This window comes from Erinaceus europaeus, chromosome 10 (assembly GCF_950295315.1).
Source record: "Erinaceus europaeus chromosome 10, mEriEur2.1, whole genome shotgun sequence".
NCBI lineage: Eukaryota > Metazoa > Chordata > Mammalia > Eulipotyphla > Erinaceidae > Erinaceus > Erinaceus europaeus.
Window position 1 is genome coordinate 116,268,231 of NC_080171.1, and position 27,256 is coordinate 116,295,486.

At 40.4% G+C, this 27,256-nt stretch overlaps 1 protein-coding gene across 2 annotated transcripts; it reads left to right on the forward strand.

Annotated features, from left to right (window-relative positions):
* The first annotated feature begins 15 nt into the window (after positions 1 to 15).
* CEP76 (centrosomal protein 76) lies at positions 16 to 27,256 on the forward strand. Of its 2 annotated transcripts, XM_060200632.1 has the most exons (13): positions 16 to 425; positions 1,811 to 1,966; positions 2,858 to 2,939; positions 3,460 to 3,684; positions 5,353 to 5,538; positions 8,674 to 8,771; positions 9,252 to 9,380; positions 10,570 to 10,758; positions 11,890 to 12,056; positions 12,927 to 13,260; positions 17,436 to 17,653; positions 18,643 to 18,758; positions 27,021 to 27,256. In XM_060200632.1, the coding sequence occupies exons 1-13, from the start codon at positions 363 to 365 to the stop codon at positions 27,035 to 27,037; spliced, it is 1,980 nt and encodes a 659-aa protein (XP_060056615.1). In that variant the 5' UTR covers positions 16 to 362; the 3' UTR covers positions 27,038 to 27,256. The 2 variants fall into 2 exon arrangements, with proteins under 2 accessions (XP_060056615.1, XP_007517238.1); XM_007517176.3 differs by lacking the exon at positions 27,021 to 27,256 and having other exon boundaries at positions 18,643 to 20,378.

The following is a 27,256-nucleotide window of genomic DNA, read 5'->3' on the forward strand; positions in this document are numbered from 1 at the left end:
GTGAAGAGACAGGGGCAGCGATGGAAGGCCAGGTTGCCAGGCTGGAGATTCTGGCCAGACAAAGACTGGGTGTGCCGAAGTAGCGGGGTGCGGACCCTGACAGGAGACCCGTAGGTGGCGCTGGGCATCAGGCAGGACGAAGGACAGCCCTGCGGTCTCGCGAGCCGCCGCCGTTTGAAAACAACAGTTGGGGCGCCGCCGCCACCGCCGCCGCCGCCACTCTGCCCGGGCGCCCGCCCTGCTCTCGTCCTGACGCGGCGTGGCGCCTCCGGGGAGCAGCGCGAGGCTGGCGGACGCGCCGGCTCAGAGCGACTAGCGATCCTCGGCCAGCTGGGGCGTCTGGAGTCGGGGCCAGCGCCAGCATGTCGCTGCCTCCGGAGAAAGCGTCCGAGCTGAAGCAGCTCATCCACCAGCAGCTGAGTAAGGTGAGAGGGGACGCGGGCCGGGCCGGGCCGGAGGCTGGGGCACCGGGAGGCTCCTGTCGGCGCTCTGCTGCACGTTGCGAGAGACCTCGAGGAAGGAGCCATAGGAAACAGCCCCGCTGCAGGAGTGGTTCTGCTGCGCGTTACCATGGGGAAGGACCCGGGTTCGAGCCCCCCCCGGTCTCCACTGGCAGGGGGCAGAGGGCAAGCTTCACCAGCGGCCAAGCAGGGCTGCAGGCGTCGTCGCTCTGTCTGTCCCCACCTCCCTCTCCCCGTTCCATTTCTGCCTTATCAAGTTAGTGTGTGTGTGTACCTGCACATGGGTGTGTGTACCCGGACATGGGTGTGTGTACCCGCACATGGGTGTGTGTACCCGCACATGGGTGTGTGGACCCGCACATGGGTGTGTGTACCTGCACATTGGTGTGTGTACCCGCACATGGGTGTGTGTACCCGGACATGGGTGTGTGTACCCGCACATGGGTGTGTGTACCCGGACATGGGTGTGTGTACCCGCACATGGGTGTGTGTACCCGCACATGGGTGTGTGTACCCGGACATGGGTGTGTGTACCCGCACATGGGTGTGTGTACCCGCACACACACACGCACACACACACGCACACACACGCGCACACACACACACACACGCGCACACACACACGCACACACACAGTTGAGGTTGAACCCAGACAGCCATTCCCAAGTCACTGAAGGGTTTGTCATGAGAATGTTTGGGAGACCAGAAGAAGACGGTCTTTAGGGCTCCTCCGAGGGGCTCAAGTGGACGCAAGAAGCGGAAGTGATGAGAAGCCGGGGTCGGTCGCTGTGCACTTGTCGCCGGGCCTTTATCTGCGGCTCTCGGAGGCCCCGAGAGGGGACTCCATAAACTTTAACTTAGTGCAAGTTTCCAGGTAAATCACCCCAAAGCTGAAATGCATCCTTTTTGCCAAAGGGTCGATGACAAGTGAAAAAATATTTCGACAGTTTGCACTTTTTATGAAAGATAATAGTCTTCTTCTTCTTTTTTATTTTAAAGATTCTTTTTATTAATGAGAAAGATAATAGGAGAGAGATAGAACCAGACATCACTCTGGCACATGTGCTTCCGGGGATTGAACTCGGGACCTCATGTTTGAGAGTCCAAAGCTTTATCACTGCGCCACCTCCAGGACCACAGATGACAGTCTTCTTAAAACTCATCTTTTTTCTAGTTGAGTTCTGGTAGTGATTTTATAATCAGCTTGAGAAAACTAAAACGTCCTGAAGTTTAGTCTATTAACTTACTTTTTTTTTTTTTAAATCTGTATCTGAGAAAGGAAGGAGCTAGTTGGCAATCTTTGCGGGTTCTGTGATGTTGTGACTTGTGACGCGAGTTTCCCTCCCTAGATGGATGTCCACGGCAGAATAAGAGAAATCCTGGCCGACACCATACGGGAAGAGTTGGCGCCTGACCAGCAGCAGTTATCAACAGAAGATTTGATCAAAGCCCTCAGACGTCGGGGGATCATCGATGACGTGATGAAGGAACTTAACTTCGTTACTGTGAGTAAATACTTTTTACTTTATTTTAACGCTGCCAATGAGATCCATAGTCGGTGCCTCTCCTTTTAGTAAAGCCACTTGAAGACTGTTGCATCTAGTGATCTCCTTTCAGGAACGCAGGAGCTCGACCTTTGAATGTAGCCACTAGGGGGATGTATCAGTGACAGAGTTTTCCTCTTGTTATTTTCTAGGCCTTTGACTTTGTCCATGTTTTAATTAGATTAATTAGTTTGTACTGCTTTATAGTTTTTTTTTTTAAACTAGACTGGTTTTGAAGATGATTTGGGACAATTTTTCCATGATTAACAAATGATCAGTTTCTTTAAGAAAATAGTTGTGTGTCAACTATTTTGAAACTTTGAACATCAACTTTTATCCAAGTGGGTCAGTAGTGGGATGGTAGCCTTGTAGCGCACAAATTAGGAAGTAGGCCTTTGAAAGTGAGGCAATAATAAGAAACTGTGACCTCAATACACGGGTAATGTCATGTGGAAATTGGATGGACTTCATAATACACCAGGGGATAAGTGCAACGTCCTTTTATGGTGTTTGAAGTTTAGAAGCCTATTTGTTCTGAAAACTGACCCACTAACAGCTTCTGCTGTGAATGTCATTTCCTTATTAAAATTGGTATATGAATGAACTATAAACTCAGGGCTCCATGAGATTTGGGGAAAGTTTAATCTCATTGAAGGTACTATGGACTTGATGTTAGCATTCAGTGTCATGTTTGAAGACTATAATTCCTCGGGATTTAGAAATGACTAGTAGCATCACCTTTTACGTAGACTTGTTTTCATTCTATTTCAGTGCTTTGTCTAATTTTTGGTATGATTCTGACTGACTCATTTTTGCTTTCTAATTGATTTTGCTTTTCTTTTCCCTTTTTAGGACAATGTTGATCAAGAACTCCCTCCCTCCCCGAAACAACCTGTCTGTTTTACTGACAAACAATCAACGTTGTTAAGAAAAAGTATGTGTACACTTTTTAAAACATTAGTTGTGGATACTGCATATTGATGTGCTGTAGTTTTCGGTATTTTATGTAGAAAACTTCTCTTTTTATGTAAGAATGAAATACTTAGATGTCTGTGGTTAATCAGCCTGGAAACTTAGAATCTGTCTTGTGTTATATGTATCAGAAGATTTAATGTAGAGTAGAAACAAAAATAGGACCATGTGTTTCCTACATTTTCATAATATATTTTACAACAGCTGTACATACATCCTGGCTTTTTAAATGATACTTAATTATCAAGTATACTGGTTGACATATTTGTGGGTTTGTGGAGGAGAAGTAATGTTGAATAAGCTACTAAAAAGCAAAGTATCCTAAAACTTGACTCTTGTCTCCTCCGACCTGGGAGAAAGTAGTCAGTTGCTAATTTTCTTTTTTAAGCCTTTATTTTATTCCTGTCAATATTTCCTGTTGTCTTGATCACATTCCTTCAGTTAATTGGCAGTCTCCTTATATATGTTGCTACACTTTGCAGCTAATATTGATCCAACACGGAGGTATCTTTACCTTCAGGTTTTGGGTGGAAAAGCTTTCTTGGAACATCTGCAAGAACCTGAGCCCTTGCCTGGACAAGTCTGTTCAACTTTTACTTTATGTTTACACTTTCGAAACCAACGTTTTCGTTCTAAACCCGTTCCATGTGCCTGTGAACCAGATTTTCATGATGGCTTTTTACTTGAAGTCCACAGAGAAAGTTTAGGTAAGAAATAACAATGCATTCTCACTTAATTGAGCAAATCTCTGCTAGTTTTTATCCTGTAACAGCACTTTGCTGTAAGAGGCTTGTAGCACACGCATTCTCCTTAGTCTTTCGTTTTATTTTTCCCCCACCGCTCCTTTCTCTGTAAACTACCCCTACCCGCCTTCTGGCTTTATTGGCTCCAAATTCCCCTGAGCATTGTGTTTAAACTTGTAATGATTGTTTTTTGGCAGTAAATATTTAAATACCTCTAGATAAGTGCTGGGGATATGGTCGGGAAAAGACATTCATGATACATGATGAAGATCTGTATAATGTTATATAACTTTTAAAGCAAAAATAATCCAGATACGTATTGTGTGATTCCACTTTTTTAAGCTGCTAGAATAGTCCAACTCATGGAAACAATAAAATGGTAGCTACCTAGGCTTTGGCTGGGGAAGGGTAGAGATGTATTGGCACGTGGTTACAAGATTTTACTTTGGAGTGAAGTTCTGCAGATGAATAGTGGTGATGACTTCACGACAGTGTGGATTTCTTTACTGCCACTGACGATGGCACTTGAAAGTGGCTAAACTATAACTTTTATAAGTAAAATATTTCAAGATTAAAAATGTAAAAGGTTTACTATTTAAATTTTTTTTTTTAATTATTGGGGAATTAATGTTTTACACTCAACAGTAAGTACAACAGTTTGTACATGCATAACATTCCCCAGTTTCCCATATAACAATACAATCCCCACTAGGTCCTTTGAATCCTTCTTGGACCTGTAATCTCCCCCCCCCCCCACCCCAGAGTCTTTTACTTGGGTGTGGTAGGTTTACTATTTATTTATTACTTGTTTGGATAACTGGGTCCTAAGATGCGTGATTTTGCCTCCAGGGTTATCGCTAGGGATCTACAAATCCACTGCTCCTAGAGGCCATTTTTGTCCTTTAAAACATTTTTTTTTAGATTCTTAATTTTTTATTAAAGAAGACAGAGAGAAATTGAGAGAGGAGGGGAATATAGAGAGAGGGAGAGACAGACACCTGTAACCTGCTTCACTGCTTATGAAGTGACACCCCCCCCCCCAGGTGAAGAACTGGGGGTTCGAACTGGGATCCTTGCATGAGTCTTTGTGCTTTATAGTACCTACGCTTAACCTGGTGCCTTATCACCTGGTTGATAGGCCATTTTTTTTCACAGTCTCTTTCTCTGTCTCTCTCTCCCTCCCTCTCTCCCTCTCTCTCTGAGAAAACACAACCACTGCTGTTGTACTTCCTGTGTGGTGCTTGGGCTCATACGTGGGCCTCCTGTAGGGCCATATAGACACCTTACTATCTCTCTGGCTCTAGAAATCTCTATATGACAGGGTTATAGGATTCTGTCTTTAGAACATTATTATGGGGGAGTCGGGCATTAGCAAAGCAGGTTAAGCGCATGTGGCGTGAAGCACAAGGACCAGTAAGGATCCTGGTTCGAGCCCCGGGCTCCACACCTGTAGGGGAGTCACTTCACAGGCAGTGAAGCAGGTCTGCAGGTGTCTCTCCTCCTATATTTCTCATTAGTAAGTAATAAAAAATAAAAGAAGTTCATTATTTAGTATAATTTTTAATAAAAGTATTCCTTTATGTTGGCCTAAAGATGTATGTAATTTTTTGGTTTGTTTTGTTATGTTGCTAGGTGATGGAACTAGGATGGCTGATTCAACAACAATGTTATCAATAAGTGACCCAATTCATATGGTATTAATCAAGACAGATATATTTGGCGAGACCACTTTAGTAGCATCATATTTCCTCGAATGGCGGTCAGTTTTGGGTTCAGAAAACGGAGTAACCAATCTTACAGTGGAACTTATGGGTGTAGGTATGATGACTCATATCACTTATCTTTTTATAACCACAGGCTGTTTACAAATGTGTTTTATACATTTTGAGTACCACTATATATCAAGAGAATTTTATTAACATATAAAGAATTGCAACTATCTGTTATGGCTATCACTGGTTTGTTTTGTAAGATAGGGACAGAGAAACAGAAGACAGAGAGTCAGAAAGAGGGAGAGAGAGGCCACAGCATCAGAGCTTTCTTCGGTTGGGTGTGGGTGTGCTGGAGGCGTAGGCTACATTGTGGGTTGTGCAGGTGGCAAAGTAGCACACCCTTCAGGGAGCCATTTCACTGACCCAGGCAGTATCTTCACAAATAGTAGGAGTTTCAGACTTTTTGGTCAGTCTCACTTTGTCTTCAGGGAAATCAACCCCTACCCCACTGCCCCCCTCCAGGAAATGAACAGATAAATTGTTAATGAATTTTATTTTTCCTTTTAGCAGCCTGTGAGAAGACACAGTAAATAAGGCATTGGACTCTGAGACATGAGGTCCACTATATATGTCAAAGTGATGCTATAGTCCCCCATCTCTCTCTCTTCCCCTCCCCCCTCTCTATATATTCACCTTTTTTTTTTTTTTTTTTTTTTAACCAGAGCACTGCTCATCTCTGTCTTATGATGGTGTGGGGGATTGAACATGGGACTTTGGAACCTCAGGCACAAGAGTCCCTTTGCATAACCATTAAGCTATTTACCCTCTCCCACACACAGCAACACAGATTTAATGTGTCCCCTTCTGCAGTGACTTCCAGAAATAGTAGTACTTGTACACTGGAATATGTGTACTTCTAGCTCTTTTTACATGTAGAAAATTGGGGCTCAGGTGCTGATCTGTTCATATTTGTACCAGTGAATAGTATTCCTTGAGGATAGAGATGGTGCCTACATTTATTTATTTATTTATGTATTTATTTTTTGTGGGAGAGAGAGAATGATCAGAGCAAAACCCTGGCATGTTCAGTGCTGGGGAACAAATCTTCAACTTGATATATAAATCCTGCACTGTTTTCACTGAGTCATTTCTCTGACCACTATGATACCTAACTTTTGTTTTTTTACTTAGTAATTTAATGGTGGTTTACAAAATTACAAGATTCCAGGGGTAAAGTTTTACATTCATACATGTAAGTCATCAGACCAACCCAAAATTGTGTGTGTGTGTGTGTGTGTGTATCTCTCCCCAGCACTCTAAACCACTATGGTTCTCCTATGGACAATCTGGTTACTTTTTTTTTTTCGTTGCAAGTTTGTTTGCTTTAGTTATTTACTCTCTGAATGAGCACAATTTAGCTGTGGTCTTTCACCTTTTATTTTATTTAGCATTGATCCCTTCTGGTCCCATCTCTTTGGCCCCAAACAATACTATCTTTTTAAATCACAGATATTCCGTTGAGCACATTTCCCATCATTTTTTCCCCCAAGAATTTATTTATTTATTCATGAGAAAGATAGGCTGAGAGAGAACCAGACATCACTGATACAGTGCTGCCAGGGATTGAACTCGGGACCTCATGGTTGAGAATCCAGCGCTTTATCCACTGTGCCACCTCCCAGAGCACTCCCATCACTTCTTTATCCACTGGTCTCTGGATGAATGGCACTTGTTTTATTTACTGTTGTCTCTTTGGAGTCTTATATATTAGCGAGTAGGCAAAATATATTCGCTGATACATTTAAGAATTCTGTCAGTGCTTTATGTGAAACATAGAATTGCCTTGGTATTAAAAATGAATTACAGTCATGTTTCCCCAGTAGACTCTATAGACTGGGTACTTTGGATTTTGGTAACTCAAGCCTTGAATGTCTTTTTTTCGCCACTAAACAGCAGAATAGCTGGGGAGGTGTCTCAACAGGCAGAGCATTCCCGAGGCCCCTGGTTTAATTCCTGGCACAGCATATGCCAGAGTCAGTGTACTGCTCCATGTACATCTTAAACAATAAGTGAACAACTTTGAAAAATGTTTTATGTAGGAGATTTATTATGAAAAAAGATGCCTGATATTTGCCTTAGATAATTCTAATGTGAAATATACTTACTGTCCAAGTTTTTTAATCCAGTCATGGGTTGGAAATTTGTATTTAAAAAAAAAAATTAAGAGCCCAGTGGTGACACACCTGATTGAGTGCACATGTGACAGTGCACTAGGACCTGGGTTCGAATCTCTGGGCCCCACCTGCAGGGGGAAAACTTCATGAGTGGTGAAGCAGGGCTGCAGGTGTCTCTCCGCCTCTATCACCCTCTTCCCTCTCAATTTCTGGCTCTATCTAATACATAAAGATAATACCAAAAGTTATTTTATTATTGTCTATGTATTGGATAGAGACAGAAACTGAGAGGGTAGGGGAGATAGAGAGGGAGAGAGAGAGAGACAGATACCTGCAGCACTGCCTCACCACTCACAAAGCTTTCCCCCTGCAGGTAGAGACCAGGGGCTCAAACCTGGATCCTTGTGCACTCAACCAGGTGCGCCACTGCACCAGCCCATGCAAATTTGTGTATTTGATGTGACAAATGAGACTAGATAGGAATTACTACACATGGTAAAAGGGTATCCATACTTTCTATGATAGACATGCTAACAGTTGCTTTTAGGTAAGCCTGGTTGGTATCACACATTTAATGAAAATCAAGATTAAGATATACTTTAAGTCCCTTAAAATGTGATTAGGAGGGTCTGCGTGCTGGTGCTCCTGGTTGAGTGCACATGTTACAGTGCACAAGGACCCAGGTTCAAGCCCCTGGTCCCCCCACCTGCAGGGGGAAAGCTTTGTGAGTGGTGAAGCAGGGCTGCAGGTGTCTGTCTGTCTCTCTCCCTCTCTATCTCCCCATCTCCTCTCAATTTCTGGCTCTCTTTATCCAATAAATAAATGAAGATAATAAACTAAGTGACTAGGAATCCAAGAAGGTAGATTATCTCCTTAAAGTTAAATAAAGGCCTTTATACAAATAAAAAACTTTTTTTAAAAAATGGTGATTACTGGGGTATTAAAAATGATATTGAATGTTGCCTTTATGTAGTGGGGGATACATAAAATTCTCCAATTATTTTGGTTAGACTTTGGTTAAACAAATCTATTAAAACATCTGAATCTCTAAACCTTTATACTTATAGGTACAGAATCCAAAGTTTCTGTGGGAATTTTAAATATAAAACTTGAGATGTATCCAACACTCACTCAAACATTATCTCAGGAAGTAGTGAACACACAGGTGAGAAATTCTGGAGTTTCTTTGCGTTGTATATTTTCTTCATAGTAGTTTATTTGATTGCTGATAACGTATACCTTTTTATAGAAAATGATCATTTACTAGCTAATTTTTATTAGTTTGGGTAGCTAATGCTTTAGTGTGATTATAAGTAATGTACAATAAGTTCTAGCCCCAGCAGCTCAATAAGCATTCTTACAAAAATTAGGAATGAGACACACTCACCATCCCCACTGTATCATTTCATGTATGGTAGCAGCCTCATTTATTAGTTTTAGGTAAGATAATTACAATGTAATTTATTTACTGAATTGTGCCAGGAAATTACAGAGAGAGGGAAGTTAAAACCTTACAGACAAAAGATGGTGATGACTTAGGTTGGGGTGGGAGAGATGGAAAGAGGTACATGGAGTTCAGTAGTTGGAATTACTAAGGAGAATGTATGGACATTGGAATTACTTTATTTTATTTTTTTATTTCAAGCTTGCTTTGGAGCGACAGAAAACTGCAGAGAAAGAGCGATTATTTCTTGTTTATGCCAAGCAGTGGTGGAGAGAATATTTGCAGATTCGACCATCACACAACTCACGTCTGGTTAAGATTTTTGCACAGGTTTGTTAATTGTAATAGAAAAGTGTCGTGTCTGTATTTGGAATTTGATGTTTTATATTATATGTGTGTTTCTTTTAAGCTAAACTTGTAAAGAGTACTTACTTTAGATAAAATAGAATGTTGATTTAGTAAAATCTTTTAGTAAAAGATTTAGTTTAGTTTTAGTTTAGTTGATTTAGTAATCCTCTTTCTGAAAAGGTAAGGAATAACACATGCAATCTTTGTTTTACTTTTCAATTTTTTTTAAAAAAAATTTTATTTATTTATTTTTGCCCTTGTTTTATTGTTGTAGTCATTATTGTTGTTGTTATTGATGCCTTCGTTGTTGGATAGGACAGAGAGAAATGGAGAGAGGAGGGGGAGACGGGGAGAGAGAAAGATAGACACCTGCAGACCTGCTTCACCGCTTGTGAAGTGACTCCCCTGCAGGTGGGAAGCCAGGGGCTTGAACCGAGACCCTTATGCCGGTCCTTGTGCTTTGCGCCACCTGTGCTTATTACTTTTCCATTTTAATAAATTCCTTCTAGACTATATTTGATTTCAAATAGATGAAAATCAGGACTGGGTGATGGTGCACCTGGTTGAGTGTACATCTTATAGTGCACAAGGACCCAGGTTTGAGCTCCCAGTCCCCACCTGCGGGGGGAAAGCTTTGCAAATGGTGAAGCAGGTCTGCAGATGTCTGTCTGTCTCTATCTCCCCCTTTCCTCTCAATTTCTGGCTGTCTCTATCCAATAAATAAAGACTTTTAAAAAATTAAAAAAAAATAGATGGAAATCCATCTTGATTAAGTTACGAGTGTATCCTTGGCTGGTATTTAGTACTGGTAATTAACTGGTAGGAACCTGTATTTTCTTTTTTTTCAGCTCTTCTACTGCTTTTTTTAAGCAAATGTTGACTTAACAGGATTTTTGGTATCACAAGGGTACATTTCCACATTCCCCCATGGATCCTGTAATTTATATATAAACTCAGTTATTGTATGCAGAACAGGAACAGTTTTTGTAGTTTAGGTTTCGTAGTGTAGGCACCAAGCCCCAGCAATAAAAAGCAAAAAAAAAAAAAGAAGTCCTACTTCTGCATATATCAGGGGAAACCTATATTCAAAGCAAAGGTGTTAAAATGGGGAAATACCAATGTGTCATTACAGATAATATTTTTATATTATCCCCCCCCCTCTTTCCTCTAGGATGAAAATGGAGTGAATCGACCAGTCTGTTCCTATGTTAAACCACTTCGGGCTGGGCGACTTCTGGATACTCCAAGGCAAGCGGCAAGATTTGTTAATGTCCTTGGTTATGAAAGAGCCCCTGTTATTGGAGGAGGAGGTAAACAGGAGCAGTGGTGCACTCTGCTGGCCTTTCTCTGTAGAAACAAGGTATCCTACACACATAGTAGAATTCAGTAGCAGTACAGCATAGTATCTATCTATGGTACATTGGTTAAAAAATAAGTTAATCAGAGAAAATGTACATGTTATCACTTTGAACAGTTAGAGTCTTGTTCTCACCATTTTCCCTAACATCTAAATGTCAGTGCTACAGTACTTTATTTTTTCAGGTGATAGACTATTTAGCTTAATGTAACTTTTGTAAGGTAGGAACCAATATGTACTGTGCTGTCAGAAACAAAGATATAGGGAGTCAGGCGGTAGAGCAGCGGGTTAAGCACAGGTGGCGCAAAACTCAAGGACCAGTGTAAGGACCAGCACAAGGATCCCAGTTTGAGCCCCCAGCTCCCCACCTGCAGGAGCATCACTTCACAGGCAGTGAAGCAGGTCTGCAGGTGTCTGTCTTTCTCTCCCCCTCTGTCTTCCCCTCCTCTTTCCATTTCTCTTTGTCCTATCCAACAACAAGAACAACAAGGGCAACAAAAGGGGAAATAAATAAATATATATAAAAAAATTATAAAAAAAAAGAAACCAAGATATAGTGGTAAGTTAATAAGCAAATTAGAGATAGGTTCAGGATCACAACCATGTCTTTCTAGTATTTTGTTTATTATGTGCACAGGTAATTTTTTTTTTTTTGAAAGAGCAAATAGTATAAAATATATTGGAAGTGCTGTATCTCTCTGTCTCTCTCCTTCTGCCTCACCAGGAATAGTGAGCCGTAGTGATAACTCGGGTAACCAAAAAATAAATTATGTAGTATTTTCAAATCCTTCAATTGTAAACTTGTGTAATAGATGTATGTATAGAAGACTACATTATAGTATGCTTGTGAATTTGTGTACATTTATTATTTAGACTTAAATGAATTGATTTTCATAAACTCATTTTACAGATTACAAGAAAATTTTCTAATCTTGCTTCCAAAATGTTGGTAGTGTCATAAAAAACATGTAAGATTATATTTAACATTTCAGCCCTGTTGAAACAACAATTGCAGTGCATTATTCTGAAATGATTTTATTGAGTCTAAGGTTGTAAAATTGTGTGGGTATTCACATGGCAAAACATAAAATTGAAAACCACATAGATTAATAAAGCCAGATTTGTGTTTTCTAGGGTGATTGTGAAGATCATGCTAACCTTCTGTGCAGTCTTCTGCTTGGATATGGATTAGAAGCCTTTGTCTGTGTTGGGACTAAGGCAAAAGGAGTACCTCATGCCTGGGTTATGACTTGTGGAACTGATGGAACCATTACTTTTTGGGAGAGCTTAACAGGACACAGGTTAGTCAATTAAGTTTTTTTTTTTTTCAACTAAGTTTTTAAGGCTATTCGAATGAAGCTGTAGGGGCCAGACAATGATGCACCTGGTTGACTGCTCTTGTTACTATGCACAAGGACCCCAGTTCAAATCCCTAGTCCCCACCTGCGGGAAAGAAGCTTCACAAATGGTGAAGCTGGGCTGCAAGTGCCTGTCTGTCTGTCTGTCTGCCTCTCACCTTAATTTCTGTCCTGTCAAATAAATTAAAAAAAAAAAAAAGGCCACTGGGAGAGGCAGAGTCATCACGCAGGCACCAAGTCCCAGCAAGTAACACCTGTGTCAAAGTATAAAAGAAAAAATGAGTGAAGTGAATATATTAAATTAGGTGGGGAGCTAAATTACTTTATTGGTTTTGAAGTTAATGGCATACATAGCATATATTCTTATGTTAAAGGAATGAAGTTGGTATCTTTTTTTTTTTTTTGAAGTTGGTTTCTTTATTGTAGGATATATCATAACCATAAAGAGAAATCGAATAGTGGAAACAGAACTAGCGAGACAGCTCACTTGAGTAGTGTGCTTATGTTGTCACCCACACGACCCAGCTTCAAGGATGTACCCCACTGCACTATAAATTAAATTACAGCTCCGGTGCTGTGCTGTCTTTCCCTCTGTTTCTCTGTCTCTGTGTTTATCTGAAAAGGTGGTGGGCCTGGGATCGCAAAGCCCAGTGATGATAAATAAACAAAAACGTGGAAGCAAAAGAGGGAAAACCAATCCACCAATCCTGGGAATTAGGTTGGCTCTGTTAGAGTAGTACTTTCCTCAGTAAGAGGCTGCCAGTTTCAGGTTTACATTCTTACAATGACAGTTTGTGATTTATTTTCTTGTAGGTATATCCACAAACCTGTCAATCCTGCTGAGTCTCCAGTTGCTGAGCAGCCCAAACCATTGTACCCATATCGAACGATTGGTTGTGTTTTCAATCATCAGATGTTCTTGGGGAATTGTCAGCCCTCTGACTCAGTAGAAATTTGTGTATTTGACCTGAATGATGAATCCAAATGGAAGCCCATGAGTGAAGAAGCAATCAAATCTGTGTGCGCTCCGGGAGCCACAACATCTCTCCCTCCCTTCCCGCCACTGTGTGCGTCCACGATTGACGCTTCTGTGACAAGTAATGAAATAGAAATGCAGCTAAGACTACTAGTATCAGAGCACAGGAAGGTAATTAGTGCCGACACGTGTAATGTCTTGTGCTTGTGTATATATTTAACTTTGTTTTTCCTTTTTGCTTGCACTCTATTCTAATCCTGAAAAAGAAGCACGTGTAGTTCCTTTATATAGGAACTTGCTGTTATAAAAATGAGGGGAGTTGGGGTTTGGTGGTAGCGTAGCGGGTTAAGCATATATGGTGCAAAGCACACTGACCGGCATAAGGATACTGGTTCAGGCCCCCGACGTCCCACCTGCAGGGGAGTCACTTCACAGGCAGTGAAGCAGATCTGCAGGTGTCTGTCTTTCTCTCCCCCTCTCTGTCTTCCTCTCCTCTCTCCATTTCTCTCTGTCCTATCCAACTACAACAGCAACACTGACAACAAGAATGATAATGACAACAAGGATAACAACAAGGGCAACAAAAAGGAAAAAAACAGCCTCTAGGAGCAGTGGATTTGTATTGCAGGCACGGAGCCTCAGAAATAACCCTGGAGACAAAATATATATATATATATATATATAACTATAAATATATAATATAATGTATAATATAATATATAATATAATATTAATAATATATTAATAATTAATAATATAATATATAAATATATTTATATATTTAACTAGAACAAAATTTAACTATATATAGTTAAATTTTGTTATAGTTAAATTTTATATATATATAGTTAAATATATATATATATAGTTAAATTTTGAGATTTAAAAGTCTCCAAATTTGTATACTTTAAAAATTTTTTACTTTTTACTAATAGTCGAGAATTGTGGCTTAGGTTAGACTTTGACTAAAAATACCACTATACGAATTCCCTCTTATTTAGATCTTTCCCAGTAGGGCTGAGAGATAGCTCACATGAGTGTGTCTTAACTGGCATGCGCCCTGGTCCCCACCTGCAGAAGCTTCTTGACTAACAAAACTGGGCTGCCAGGGTCCCTCTTTCTATCTCCTCCTCCCCTCTCAGGTTCTCTTTGTCCTATCAAATAAAAAGAAGGGGAAAAAAGCCAGAAATAAAGATACTTAAAGAAAAAAAAATTAGAGCATTATGAACATTAGTATAATGAATATATTTTACTATTTCTCTAATTCCATTCTAACTACTGTGCATACTTAAAGTAATAGGGAGTTTTTTAAAAATATATTTTTATGTCTATTTTCCCTTTGGTTGCCCTTTCTTTATTCTTGTTGTAGTTATTATTGCTGTTGTTATTGATGTTGTCGTTGGATAGGACAGAGAGAAATGGAGAGGGGAGGGGAAGACAGAGGAGGAGAGAAAGACAGACACCTGCAGACCTGCTGCACCGCCTGTGAAGCGACTCCCCTGCAGGTGGGGAGCCGGGGGCTTGAACCAGGATCCTTACGCCGGTCCTTGTGCTTTGCACCATGTGCACTTAACCTGCTGCACTACCACCCCACTCCTCCCCCCCCCCTTTTTTTTTTACGAATTTATTTATTTATTCATGAGAAAGATAGGGAGAGAGAGAAAGAACCTGACATCACTCTGGTACGTGTGCTGCCAGGGATTGAACTCAGGACCCCATGCTTGAGAGTCCAATGCTCTTATCTACTACGCCGCCTCCTGGACCACAATAGGGAGTTTTGCTGCTTTTTTTTTTTTTTTGCCTCCAGTGTTATTGCTGGGGCTTGGTGCCTGCACCACAAATCCACTGCTCCTGGAAGCCATTTCCCCCCCCTTTTTGTTTATCGTGGCTATTACTATTGTTGTTATTGATGTCATTGTTGTTGGATAGGACAGAGAGAAATGGATAGAGGAGGGGAAGACAGAGAGGAGGAGAGAAAGACACCTGCAGACCTGCTTCACCGCCTGTGAAGCGACTCCCCTTACAGGTGGGGAGCTCGAACCAGGATCCTTATGTGGGTCCTTGTGCTTTGCGCCATGTGTGCTTAACCCACTGTGCTACCGCCCGATCCCCTCCCCCCCATTTTAATGAGATGCTGGGGACTAAACTCAGATCCTTGAGCATATATGATACCGCTAAACCACCTCTCCAGCCCCCAAATTTTAATATATATGTGTATGTGTATATATGTACACATACACATATTTTTTTTGAATTTTGTTTGGTATTATCTTCTTTTATTTATTGCATAAACAGCCAGAAATTGAGAGGGGAGGAGGTGATAGAGAGGGAGAGAGACAGACACACCTGCAACACTGCTTCACCACTTGCAAAGCTTTTTACCTGCAGGTGGGAACCAGGGGCTCGAACCCAGGTCCTTGCACATTGTAAGTTGTGCTCAACCACGTGTGCCATCACTCGGCCTCTTATTTTATATTTTGAAAGAGAAAGTACTGCTGTGCTGTGTCATCAGTGAAGTACTACCTGTTTTTGTCTTTGGTGCTCTCATGTGGCACAAAGAATTGAACCTTAAGCTTGATGTTAAAAAACTGACAGGGGTTAGGGAGTCGGGCGGTAGTGCAGTGGGTTAAGCACACGTGGCGCAAAGCGCAAGGACCGGCAGAAGGATCCAGGTTCGAGCCCCCGGCTCCCCACCTGCAGGGGAGTCGCTTCACAGGCGGTGCAGCAGGTCTGCAGGTGTCTGTCTTTCTCTCCCCCTCTGTCTTCCCCTCCTCTCTCCATTTCTCTCTGTCCTATCCAACAACAACATAGTCAACAACAACAATAATAACTACAACAACAATAAAAGGCAACAAAGGCAACAAAAGGAAAAATAAATACTAAAAAATTTTAAAAAATTAAAAAAAAACTGACGGGTTAAGTGCACTTGGCGCAAAGTGCAAGGACCGGCTCAAAGATCCTGGTTCGAGCCTCCGGCTGGAGCCCCCAGCTCCCCACCTGCAGGGAGTCGCTTCACAAGCGGTGAAGCAGGTCTGCAGGTGTCTGTCTTTCTCTCCCCCTCTGTCTTCCCCTCCTTTCTCCATTTCTCTCTGTCCTGTCTAACAATGACATAAATAACAACAATAATAACCACAACAACAACAACAAACCAACAAAGGCAACAAAAGGGAAAATAAATTTTAAAAAAAGCTGACGGGGTGGTGGTGCACCGGATTAAGCGCACATAGTAAAAAGTGCAAGAACCTGAGCAAGGATCCCAGTTCAGACTCCCGGCTCCCCACCTGCAGGGGGTCGCTTCACAAGTGGTGAAGCAGGTCTGCAGGTATCTGTCTTTCTCTCCTCCTCTCTCCCCTCTCCTCTCAGTTTCTCCCTTTCCTGTCCTCTAACAACAACAACAACAACAAAACAAAAAAAAAGGAAAAAAATGGCTGCCAAGAGCAATGAATTTGTAGTGCAGGCACCCAGCCCCTGAGATACACACACACTACAGACATTTAAAATATTTCTTTGACACATTAAAATAATATTTTTTATTATTGCTTTATAAAATATTGTATAGTCAACCTTTGAACCACATGACTGAACTGCATGGGTCCATGTTATGTAGATTTTCTTATTAACAGACAGTAAACTTTTATGCATTTATAAGTATAATACTTTTTAAAGATTTAATATATTACATTTGAGTTGTAGAGTTTCTCTCTTTTTTTCAAGATTTTTTATTTATTAATGAGAAAGATAGGATGAGAGGAAGAACCAGACATCACTCTGGTACATGTGCTGCCAGGGATTGAACTCAGGACCTCACACTTGAGAGTCCAACACTTCCATCCACTGTGTCACCTCCCAAACCAGGAGAGGTAGAGTTTCACATGAGGGGCCAGGGAGGGGAGAACGGGTGAGAGAAAGAGAGAAGCCGGAGCACTACTGTGCTAGACGTGATGCTGGGGGATGAACCGGGAACCTCAGGTACAACCCAGTGCTCTGCTAAGCTGTCCTCTTCTGTTATAGTGCGGTTCTGTGACTGTATTTATCTCATGATTTTAGTCTGATGGAGATGCTGGGAGTTGAGTCTGGGACCTCCAATGCCTCGGGTACAAAAGTTTGTTGGACTACCAATGATTATCTCCTTGGCTCCTTTTATGATTTTTTAATTTTCTAATTATAAGCATATAATGTAACATAGAAAATGAATGTTTGTAGGCAGTTGTGTTACAAGGCGTCAGAAAACAGCAGACTTAATGGAGTCAAGAGTAATACTCAAGTATCTTACTTCCCAGATTAGCACCTCTCATTAAGGTACATGTACTTACTTCATTTTTTCTTTTCTTTACTTTTTTCTCCAGGATCTTGGCCTCACTACAGTTTGGGAAGACCAGCTTTCCTATCTTTTGTCACCGGCTTTGGCTTCTTATGAATTTGAGCGAACCACAAGTATATCTGCAGGCAATGAAGAATTCCAAGATGCCATAAGAAGAGCTGTACCTGACGGCCACACATTTAAAGGATTTCCAATCCACTTTGTGTATAGAAATGCAAGACGAGCATTTGCCACATGTCTTAGGTAAGGCTACATTTTGAATTCATAAATAATTTTGACTTACTGCATCTTAGGAATCAGTCAGGTAGTTACTTAGGATACATTTCACAATTGCAAAGGAAGCTTTTATAAATTTGCCTTCTGGGAGCGAGAGGTAGTGCAGAGGGTTAAGTGCACATGGCACAAAGCACATGGATCTGTGTAAGGATCCAGGTTTGAGCCCGCACCCCCTACCTGCAAGGGGCTCACCTCACAGGCGGTGAAGCAGTTCTGCAGGTGTCTTTCTCTCCCCCCTCTGTCTTTCCCTCCTCTCTCGATTTCTCTCTGTCCTATCAAACAATAATAACAACAATGATAATAGCAACAAAAGGGAAAAATAGCCTCCAGGAACAGTGGATTCGTAGTGTCCAGCGGTAACCCTGGAGGCAAAAAAAAAAAGCCCTCTGCCACCAGCTTTTTATTTCATTAGGTCTGAAATGTAGATTTGAGTATTTTTTTAAAAAATTATGCACTGCTCAACTGGTTTATGGAGGATTGAATCTGAGACCTTTCATGCCTCAGGCTAAAAAACTTTTTTTTTTTTTTTTGCAAAACCACTGTGCCATCTTCCAGCCCTGGGATAATATATATTTTTTAAAATTTATTTATTTATTCATGAGAAAGATAGGAGGAGAGAAAGAACCAGACATTACTCTGGTACATGTGCTGCCAGGGATCGAACTCGGGACCTCATGGTTGAGAATCCAATGCTTTATCCACTGTGCCACCTACCGGACCACTCTGGGATAATTTTTATAGGATTTTGATGCAATTGCAGTCAAGCATTTTCAGTCATGTCCAGTGTAACTTTATAGGCTGTGAAATAATTTGTAATTTGAAGAGCTTCAAATTACAGCCATTAGCAGACAAGATTTTAAAACATATTTTAAATACTGATTTACTTGGAAGTAAGTAAATTATAAGTAAATCAGTATTTGTTTGCATCTAAATTGAATAAAATTTCTCTTTGCTAGGTCTCCATTCTGTGAAGAAATAATCTGTTGCCGTGGAGACCAAGTGCGACTGGCAGTTCGCGTCCGAGTGTTTACTTACCCCGAATCTGCATGTGCTGTTTGGATCATGTTTGCTTGTAAATATCGCTCGGTATTGTAAGGCTAATATTTTTCTAAGAAAGTAGCCTGGGTTTTGTTGGAATTTTACACATTGTACATTACTGACTGTTTTGAGGTTCCTTATTTTAAAGTCACAATCTAGTTGTCATAGTTCAGTGTTGTATATATCTGTAGTATTTGGAAATAATCATGAAGTGTGCATTTAAAAATTAAGGATGAAAAATATGTATAGATTTAAGCGGCATTTAGTATAAATTAAGTATATATTCTATTTTAATAAATGCTAATTTGCTTACAGGTACTCAGTAGTTTGAATAAGTAGTTTTCTTTGCAATAACCAGTGAAATACTTATTTAGGGGTTTAAATCATATTATGATCATTATTTTTCATGGATTAATGGGGCTATTTTGTACAAATTAAGAGAAATAAACCTTTCTGCAAACTTAATCATCACACAGATAAGAATGTGCTTTTATTGTTTATCTGTGCCATAGGGATATTTTAGGCTTTCTAGAGACATATGGAAAAGTTTGACACAAGAGTAGGAAAAACTAATAGCAGAAAAGCATAAATATTAATCTTATAAAAAGTAATTTATAAATATTTGTTCTGTTTGTTGAAAATGACTTGCATATTTCGGAAGAAGTCATCATACCCTTCTGTTAGGAAGCTGATAAATTGTTCTCTGTGATCAATATTGATAACAAACTTTTTTCTTTTTGAGCTCAGCTCTGGTTTATGGTGCCCAGGATTGCACCTGGGCCCTAGAGCCCTCAGGCATGAAGGTCTTTTCTGTAGCCACTGTGCTCTCTCCTGACTGCTAATTCAGTTTGAAAGTCTGCTGCTGGCTTTCTGTTGTCAGGGGAATTCATACACTGATATCTCTTTGTTGATTCCTTGTTCTGAAGCCAAATGTTTTCTGTCTTTTGATCGCGGTAAAAACATCAGTGTATTGTGACTAATATGTGTTAAATCAAAATCATTGCCAGAGACCACTGAAAACAAACCTACGTGTTTCCATGCTGATCTTTGTTTTAAAACTGAGTTGGCTTTGAAAGTGGTCATTGAAAAGATCACAGCGGTTTGATTTTGTGGGTAACTTCTGAATATAAGTGATCGGCTGAGGAACACTGACTGTTGATCAGCTGCTTCATCCTTTGTCTTGCTGAGAAGGTGACTGTGTTCCAGATGGCTGTGCAGGTTCTGTTCATCACATAATTCCACTATTGCAGAGAAATGATTTAAATGGCTTTACAAAATTAAAATGTAAACTCACTCTATTATTTACTTTGTTTATTTTTATCTATGACAAATATTTATTATTTAACTTATTCAAAAGTTCTGAGATTACTTGACTGTTTTTTTTGAAAGCTGTAATCAGATGTTTCTTGTGAAACTTATATAACGTTAGAGGATTTGCAAAATAAGAAAATGATTTGATTCTGTTGCCGTTATTCCTAAAGAGAAAATGACTCATATAATTTTCAGCTTTTGGAACTATTTAAGTGCCACATATTAAGCAAATTCAGTAAGATCAAGACTGTATTTTTGAGGCTGGGCTTTCTGCCCTACTGTATCTGAATGACATAGGTACAGGCATTAGCATAAATTCTAAAATAAATCTGCTTTTTATGCACTTTGAGTCTGGCATGAATTGATGTTTTTATCTAAGGATAATTTACTTCCAAGTATGATTTTAGTGCACTTTTCAAAATAATTTTTGCAAGTCATTTCTTTTTAAAATTTAAATTTACTGTGTGTATTTAGCTGCCATAAGTGTTTTCTATTAAAAACAGTATTTTAATATAGTGCCTCTAATGTGTCCTTTTTGGCAATACATGCATTAATATAGTCTTCTGCATATACATGCATAACTATATTTTATAAATATATAGTAACTTCTATTCATGCATGCACTTACATAGTGGAGGACTATCAGAAACTACTACTCAAGAATGAGCTTGTGAGTAAAAGTTAGTAAGTTAAGTTCCAACTGGACACCCCAATGCCTTTATTATTATTTTAGGTTTCTTCTTTTTCTTTGCCTCCAAGGTTATCACTGGGGCTTGGTGCCTGCATATGAATCCACTGGTCCTGGAGGCCATTTTTCCCATTTTGTTGCCCTTGTGCTTGTTGTAGTTGTTAATTGCTGTCTTTGTTATTGTTGTCATAGTTATTGTTGTTGTTGGTTAGGACAGAAAGAAATCGAGAGAGGAGGGGAAGACAGAGAGGAGGAGAGAAAGACACCTGCAGACCTGCTTCACCGCTTGCGAAGTGACCCCCTGCAGGTGGGGAGCCGGGGGGGGGGTCTCAAACAGGGATCCTTTGGCCGGCCCCTGTGCTTTGCGCCATGTGTGCTTAACCTGCTGCACTACCGCCCAGCTCCCTTTGTTTAGTATTAAGATGTATGTTTTATAATATGATTTGCAGTAGCACCTTTACAGCATGGTGATTTTTGAAAAGTACCCATGTTTGAAAGCTATATTTAAGTAAAATGTAGGCTTTCAACTGGAGAATGTTTCCCATAAAATTGTAATATGATTTGCAGTAGCACCTTTACAGCATGGTGATTTTTGAAAAGTACCCATGTTTGAAAGCTATATTTAAGTAAAAATGTAGGCTTTCAACTGGAGAAGAATTCTGCCCATAAAATTGTATTCTGTGTCAGAGGAAGGCATTGCTTATGAGCCATCGATTACTTCTTTTTGCCTCCAGGGTTATATCTGGAGCTCGGTGTCTGCATTATCAATCCACCACTCCTGGCGGCCTTCCCCTCTCCCCCTCTGTTTCATTCGATAAGGCAGAGAAATGGAGAGACGAGGGGGAGATACAGAAGGGGAGAAAGATAGACACCTGCAGACCTGCATTACCACTCATGAAGTGTCCCTGCCGCAGGTGGGGAGCTGCAGCGCGAATCGGGGTCCTTAAGGAGGTGCTTCTGCTCAACGGGGTGCGCCACCACCCGGCCACCCCCGTGAGCCAGGGGCTACTTAACATAACTTACTCATGTTTTTTATTTCGTGTTCCACTAAACAAGATTATAGCTTAGATCAGATTGCAGCTTGCAATTTCATAATGTTTTTATGATTCTTAGCTAACAATTTCATATTTCTTCTTAGGTAAATAAGCACAGGAGTTCGGCTATCTGTTTTTAGCATGCATATAACCATTCTACCAGTGAAAGCCGCATTACATTTTAGCTGTTGATAATTGAGAAATAATTTAAGTGGGGCCAGGTGGTGGCACACCTGGTTAAGCATTCACATTACAGGTTAAAGCCCCTGATCCCCATCTGCAGGGGAAACATTTCAGGAGTGGTGAAGCAGGACTGCAGATGTCTCTGTCTCTCTCTCTCTCTCTCCCCTCTCAGTTTGTCTCTATCCAATAATGAATACATTTAAAAAAGATAAAGTAAGCTTAGTCAAAGCCTATGTTAAACCTCATAAAAATAGTTTTTAGGGAGTTGATTAAATGGGTAAAGTATATTCCTTACATGCATGGGGCCCCAGGTATGATCTCTGGCATTGCATATAACAAAGTCACGCTCTGATCTCTCTTTTTCTCTGTCTCTAAAATAACAGACGAGTCAGATACAGCTAGAAGCATACAATTTGAAAGATTTTTAACATTTTCTTATAGCACAATCTTTATGTGCAGTTTACTTAAGATCATTTACACATTAGAATGTGGATATTAAGTATTTTTCCTCCGTTAAGATTTGGTTGGTGTAGTCATTGTAATTAAATTTAACATAGTTTTAGTTTGTGAGTTAAATAAATACTTGACATCAGTATTGACTCAGCCATGGATACTCGATGGAAAGAAGTTATTAGCTGGGTGTGTCTATAAGAGAAAAAGTATTTTTCTCTACTGGATTTATAATTGCATTAATTAAAAATTAAAAAAATTATTTTCCCTTTTGTTGCCCTTGTCTTTTTATTTTTGTTGTTATTGATGTTGTCGTTGTTGGATAGATCGTTGTTGGATAGGACAGAGAGAAATGGAGAGAGGAGGGGAAGACAGAGGGGGAGAGAAAGACAGACACCTGCAGACCTGCTTCACCACCTGTGAATTGATGTCCCTGCAGGTGGGGAGCCAGGGGCTTGAACCAGGATCCTTACGCCAGTCCTTGTGCTTTGCTTCACCTGTGATTAATCCGCTGCGCTACTGCCCATCTAATTTAGACTGCCAGAAATTGAGAGGGAAGGGGGTGATAGAGAGGGAGAGAGACCTGCAGCCCTGCTTCACCACTTGGGAAGCTCTCCCCTTGTGGGTGTGGACTGGGGACTTGAATGTGCACTCAACCAGGTGCCCCACCACCTGGCCCCATAATTGCATTGATTATAACATGATATAGGCTTTATTTTCTATTTGTTTGCACCTGTCTCAGGTGCTTATAACCAGCAGTAAGAGCCCTCTGGGGTCTTAAACTGCCCCTCACCCACTTGCCTCATTTGGTTACTGAAGAAAAAAAATCTTAAAAGCTAATGTTAGTGGCATTTTTTTTTTTTTGTATACGCTTAACAATTTAAGACATTTTTTTTTTGTGTGTGTGTGTATGTTTACAATTTAAGGCATTTGAAGGTAGTTAGCTTTTCTGGGTTTATATATTTTACATCTAATCGAACTAGAGTTTTTGGATTTTGCTCTTTAATGTTATTTTATGAGAGAGACCTGTGTACTCATGAGCTTACCCTAATACCTCAGAGATGTCGGAAATGCACTCTACCCACGGTGCTGTCAACCTTGGCTGCTGAACTACCTTCAGTTTTTACTAATGATTTAATAGTGGTCTACAAATTATAAGACAATAGAGGTATAATTCTGTACCTTTCCTACCACGACTTTTTTTTTTTTTAATTCTTAACTTATTAAAAGGAAACACTGACACAGACCGTAGGATAAGAGGGGTACAACTCCACACAGTTCCCACCACCAGATCTCCGTATCCCACCCCCTCCCCTGACAGCTTTCCTATTCTTTATCCCTCTGGGAGCATGGACCCAGGGTCACTATGGGATGCAGAAGGTGGAAGGTCTGGCTTCTGTAATTGCTTCCCCACTGAACATGGGTGTTGACAGGTCGATCCATACTCCCAGCCTGTCTCTCTCTTTCCCTAGTGGGGTGGGGTGGGGATCTGGGCAAGTGAGCTCACCATGACTTCTCTGTCCCCATCCCCCCCCAACAGAAACTTCAATAGTTCTTCCAACTACTTTTGTATTTACGTTATTTTTACATGTGACATAATTCACGGCCTGGAATTTTTGGATTCTTAGATTTGACAGCAGTCTAGTTCTTCTGGTTCACTTACAAATAATAAAATGGAGGTCCAGAAATAATTGCTTATAATACATTAATTCTAGGACTCAAAAGTCTCACTTTGAGATAACTTTTTGTGTTTCTTGGCTTACAAGTCTGGTTTTTTTGTTGTTGTTGTTGGTTTTTTCCTTCAGTCTGTGGGAATAGCATTATGGGGGCATGACCAAAGTAACCATTCAACAAAGTACGGACATATTTTTTGATGCTGACATAGCTACCATCTGTTCTCTTAACAACAACAACAAAAAAATGGTGCTGGCCCAGGGAGATAGTAACAGTGGTAGCACGATAGACTTTCATCTCTGGTGCACAAGTGGCCCCCGGCACAATCACAAGTACCACCATAAACCAGAGCTAGGCGGTGCTCGGATTAAAAATCTAGTAAAGGCGCTGCTTGCCCACTTCTCAAGCCACCATGGCAATTTGTTACTTCCCATTTTAGTGGTGCTGCCAGTGATAGGGATTCAGACAGATGTCTGTCTCATCTGACTCTCCCTATAGCCTCTTAAAATCATAATACTAAGGAGCCGGCGGTAGCGCAGCGGGTTAAGCACACGTGACGCAAAGTACAAGAACCAGCATAAGGATCCCGGTTCGAGCTTCCAGCTCCCCACCTGCAGGGGAGTCTCTTCACAAGCGGTGAAGCAGGTCTGCAGGTGTCTATCTTTCTCTCCCCCTCTCTGTCTCCTCTCTCCATTTCTCTCTGTCCTGTCCAACAACGACGACATCAATAACATCAACAAGAAAACAACAAGGGCAACAAAAGGGAATAAATAAATATTTTTTTAAAAATCATAATACTAGGGACTGGGAGGTTGCTCACTTGGTAGGGTACACACATTACCATCTGTGAGGACCTAAGTTTGAGCCCACACCCGCTACATGGTGGTGCCTACAGGGGGAAGCTTCAGTAGCAGTCAGGTGGTACTGCAGCCTCTCTCTCTCTCTCTCTCTCTCTCTTTTTGCCTCCAGGATATCTCTGGGACTCAGTGCCTGCACTATGAATCCGCTCCTGTGCCCATTTTCTCACGTTTTTTTTTTTTTTTTAATAGAAGTTGAGAAGGGGGGGAAGATAGAGAAGGAGAGAGACAGAGATACATGCAGACCTGCTTCATCACTTGTGAGGTGTCCTCCCTGCATGTGGGGAGCTGGGGGCTCAAACCAGGATCCTTGTGCCTGGTCCTTGAGCTTCGTGCCATGTGCGCTTAACCCGGTGCGCCACCGCCCGTCCCTCCACCCCATGCAGTGTCTCTCTATCCCTCCCTCACTCTTTCTGTCTTATCCTCTAAAAAAGAAAAGAAAAAATTGACAACCAGAATTGGTGGGGTCATGTAGAGCCCAAGTCTCAGCAAAAACCCTGATGGAAAAATTTCTGTATTCAATAATAAATACAAACAACAGAAAAAAATTAACAACAACCAAAAATACTTTAAAACATTTATTATAAATTCTTCATTTTCAAGAAGATATCAAATACCAGTTATTTCAGCTTATATCATATTCTGTTTTTTTAAAAAATTATTGGGTGGTCCAAGAGGTGGCACAGTGGACAAAGAAAGCACTGGTCTGTTGAGCATGAGGTCCTGAGTTCAGTCCCCAGCAGCACAGGTACCAGAGTGATGCCTGGTTTTTTTCTCTCTTTCTCCTCTTATCTCATTAATAAATAAGTAAATAATGTATTTTTAAAAATTATCGGGAGTCAGGTGGTGGCACAGTGGGTTAAGCACAGGTGATACAAAGTGCAAGGTACTGTGTAAGGATCCAGGTTCAAGATCCGGCTCCCCACCTGCAGGGGAATCGCTTCACAAGCAGTGAAGCAGGTCTGCAGGTGTCTGTCTTCCTTTCCCCCTCTGTCTTCCCCTCCTCTCCATTTCTCTCTGTCCTATGCAACAACGACAAAAATCCATAACAACAATAATAACTACAACAAAAAAAAAACATGAATATTGTTTGACCTAGTACTTTTCCAGAGTACCTTGTGCATATAATGATCAGTTCATGTGTTTTACATTCTCTACTCATTTTATCAGTGGGTATACGACTTTATTCCATCAAACGAGGATAAGATATTTAGATCAGTACGGAATGAAAATATCATAGAAAATACTGGTTTAGGATATAACTTAGTAAAAAGATGTTAATGAATACTTTCTAAATGTTTTCCAGTAAATATGTATCTTTGCCATTGGAAGGAAGAGGTTAATTCCTTACAAGTTTATTGACCAGAGGAAACCATTTTTATTGTGTTCTTATCTTGCCTGTATAATTTTACTTCTGTGTATAAGATCATATGCAAATATTCATGATTTTAAAGATCTTTGGTTAATATTCAGTCTGACTAGTAAAATAACTAGAGACGTTTCAAATTATGACTGCCAATAGAACTAACCTCTTTAGGAAGTGATAATTTATAGTCCTTTGATGGAATATGTAGTCATATAGGTCACTTTGAAGATAATTACTATAGGGAGATGATCACTATGATGAAATTTAAATGCCAACAGATTCTCAAGGATCAATCAAGGGAAATGAATCATTAAATAATTCCTTTAAGGAAGTATAAATTAATGAAAATTTAATGGATATGTTTTATATTAGTATGTAGGAAGCACCTACTTTTAATGTGCTCATGCTTGTTGAACTAAAGGACAAAGTATGGAACTTCTGTCAGTTTAGAGAGCTACTGTATCGTGGCAGCAAGAGCTGACTTTGTGAGAAGACCTCAATTTCAGCCCCTCCTCTTTCACCTGACTAGTCTTGCATTTTGTCACCTGTATGAAAGGGCTAATATTGGACCCTTCAGTTTTGTGTAGCTGAAGAGAACATTTTGGAAGTCTAAAATATTGCTTTAGAATTATACTGTATTCTAATTGTGTGGGCAATGAAAATTTAGGTTATGACACAGAAAAAAAAATATGCTGTTCTATTTCTTTTTTTCCTTCTTGGTGCACTTTTCTAGGTGAATGTGCCTCTTAGGAGCAATTGTCTGGGAGTGTCTGGGATAAGCTTGGGTCGCACAGACAGATTGTGCTCCCTGAAGGCCATGCTCCTGAAAGATGCAGAGCGGCTCAGCCAGCACAGCAGAGTATGAAGCATGAAGTACAATTATTCTACAGAAATGATAAGTAAATATAAGGAAAAAAATGCCAGAATTTCATTTTTAATAAACACGACAAGAAAATCAATGAAAACTAA

Coding starts and splice junctions, on each gene's coding strand:
- CEP76 (XM_007517176.3), top strand. CDS start 363: ATGTCGCTGCCTCCGGAGAAAGCGTCCGAGCTGAAGCAGCTCATCCAC. Junction 8,772..9,251: donor AGGAAGTAGTGAACACACAG/GTGAGAAATTCT, acceptor TTTTATTTCAAG/CTTGCTTTGGAGCGACAGAA. Junction 10,759..11,889: donor CCTTTCTCTGTAGAAACAAG/GTATCCTACACA, acceptor TGTGTTTTCTAG/GGTGATTGTGAAGATCATGC.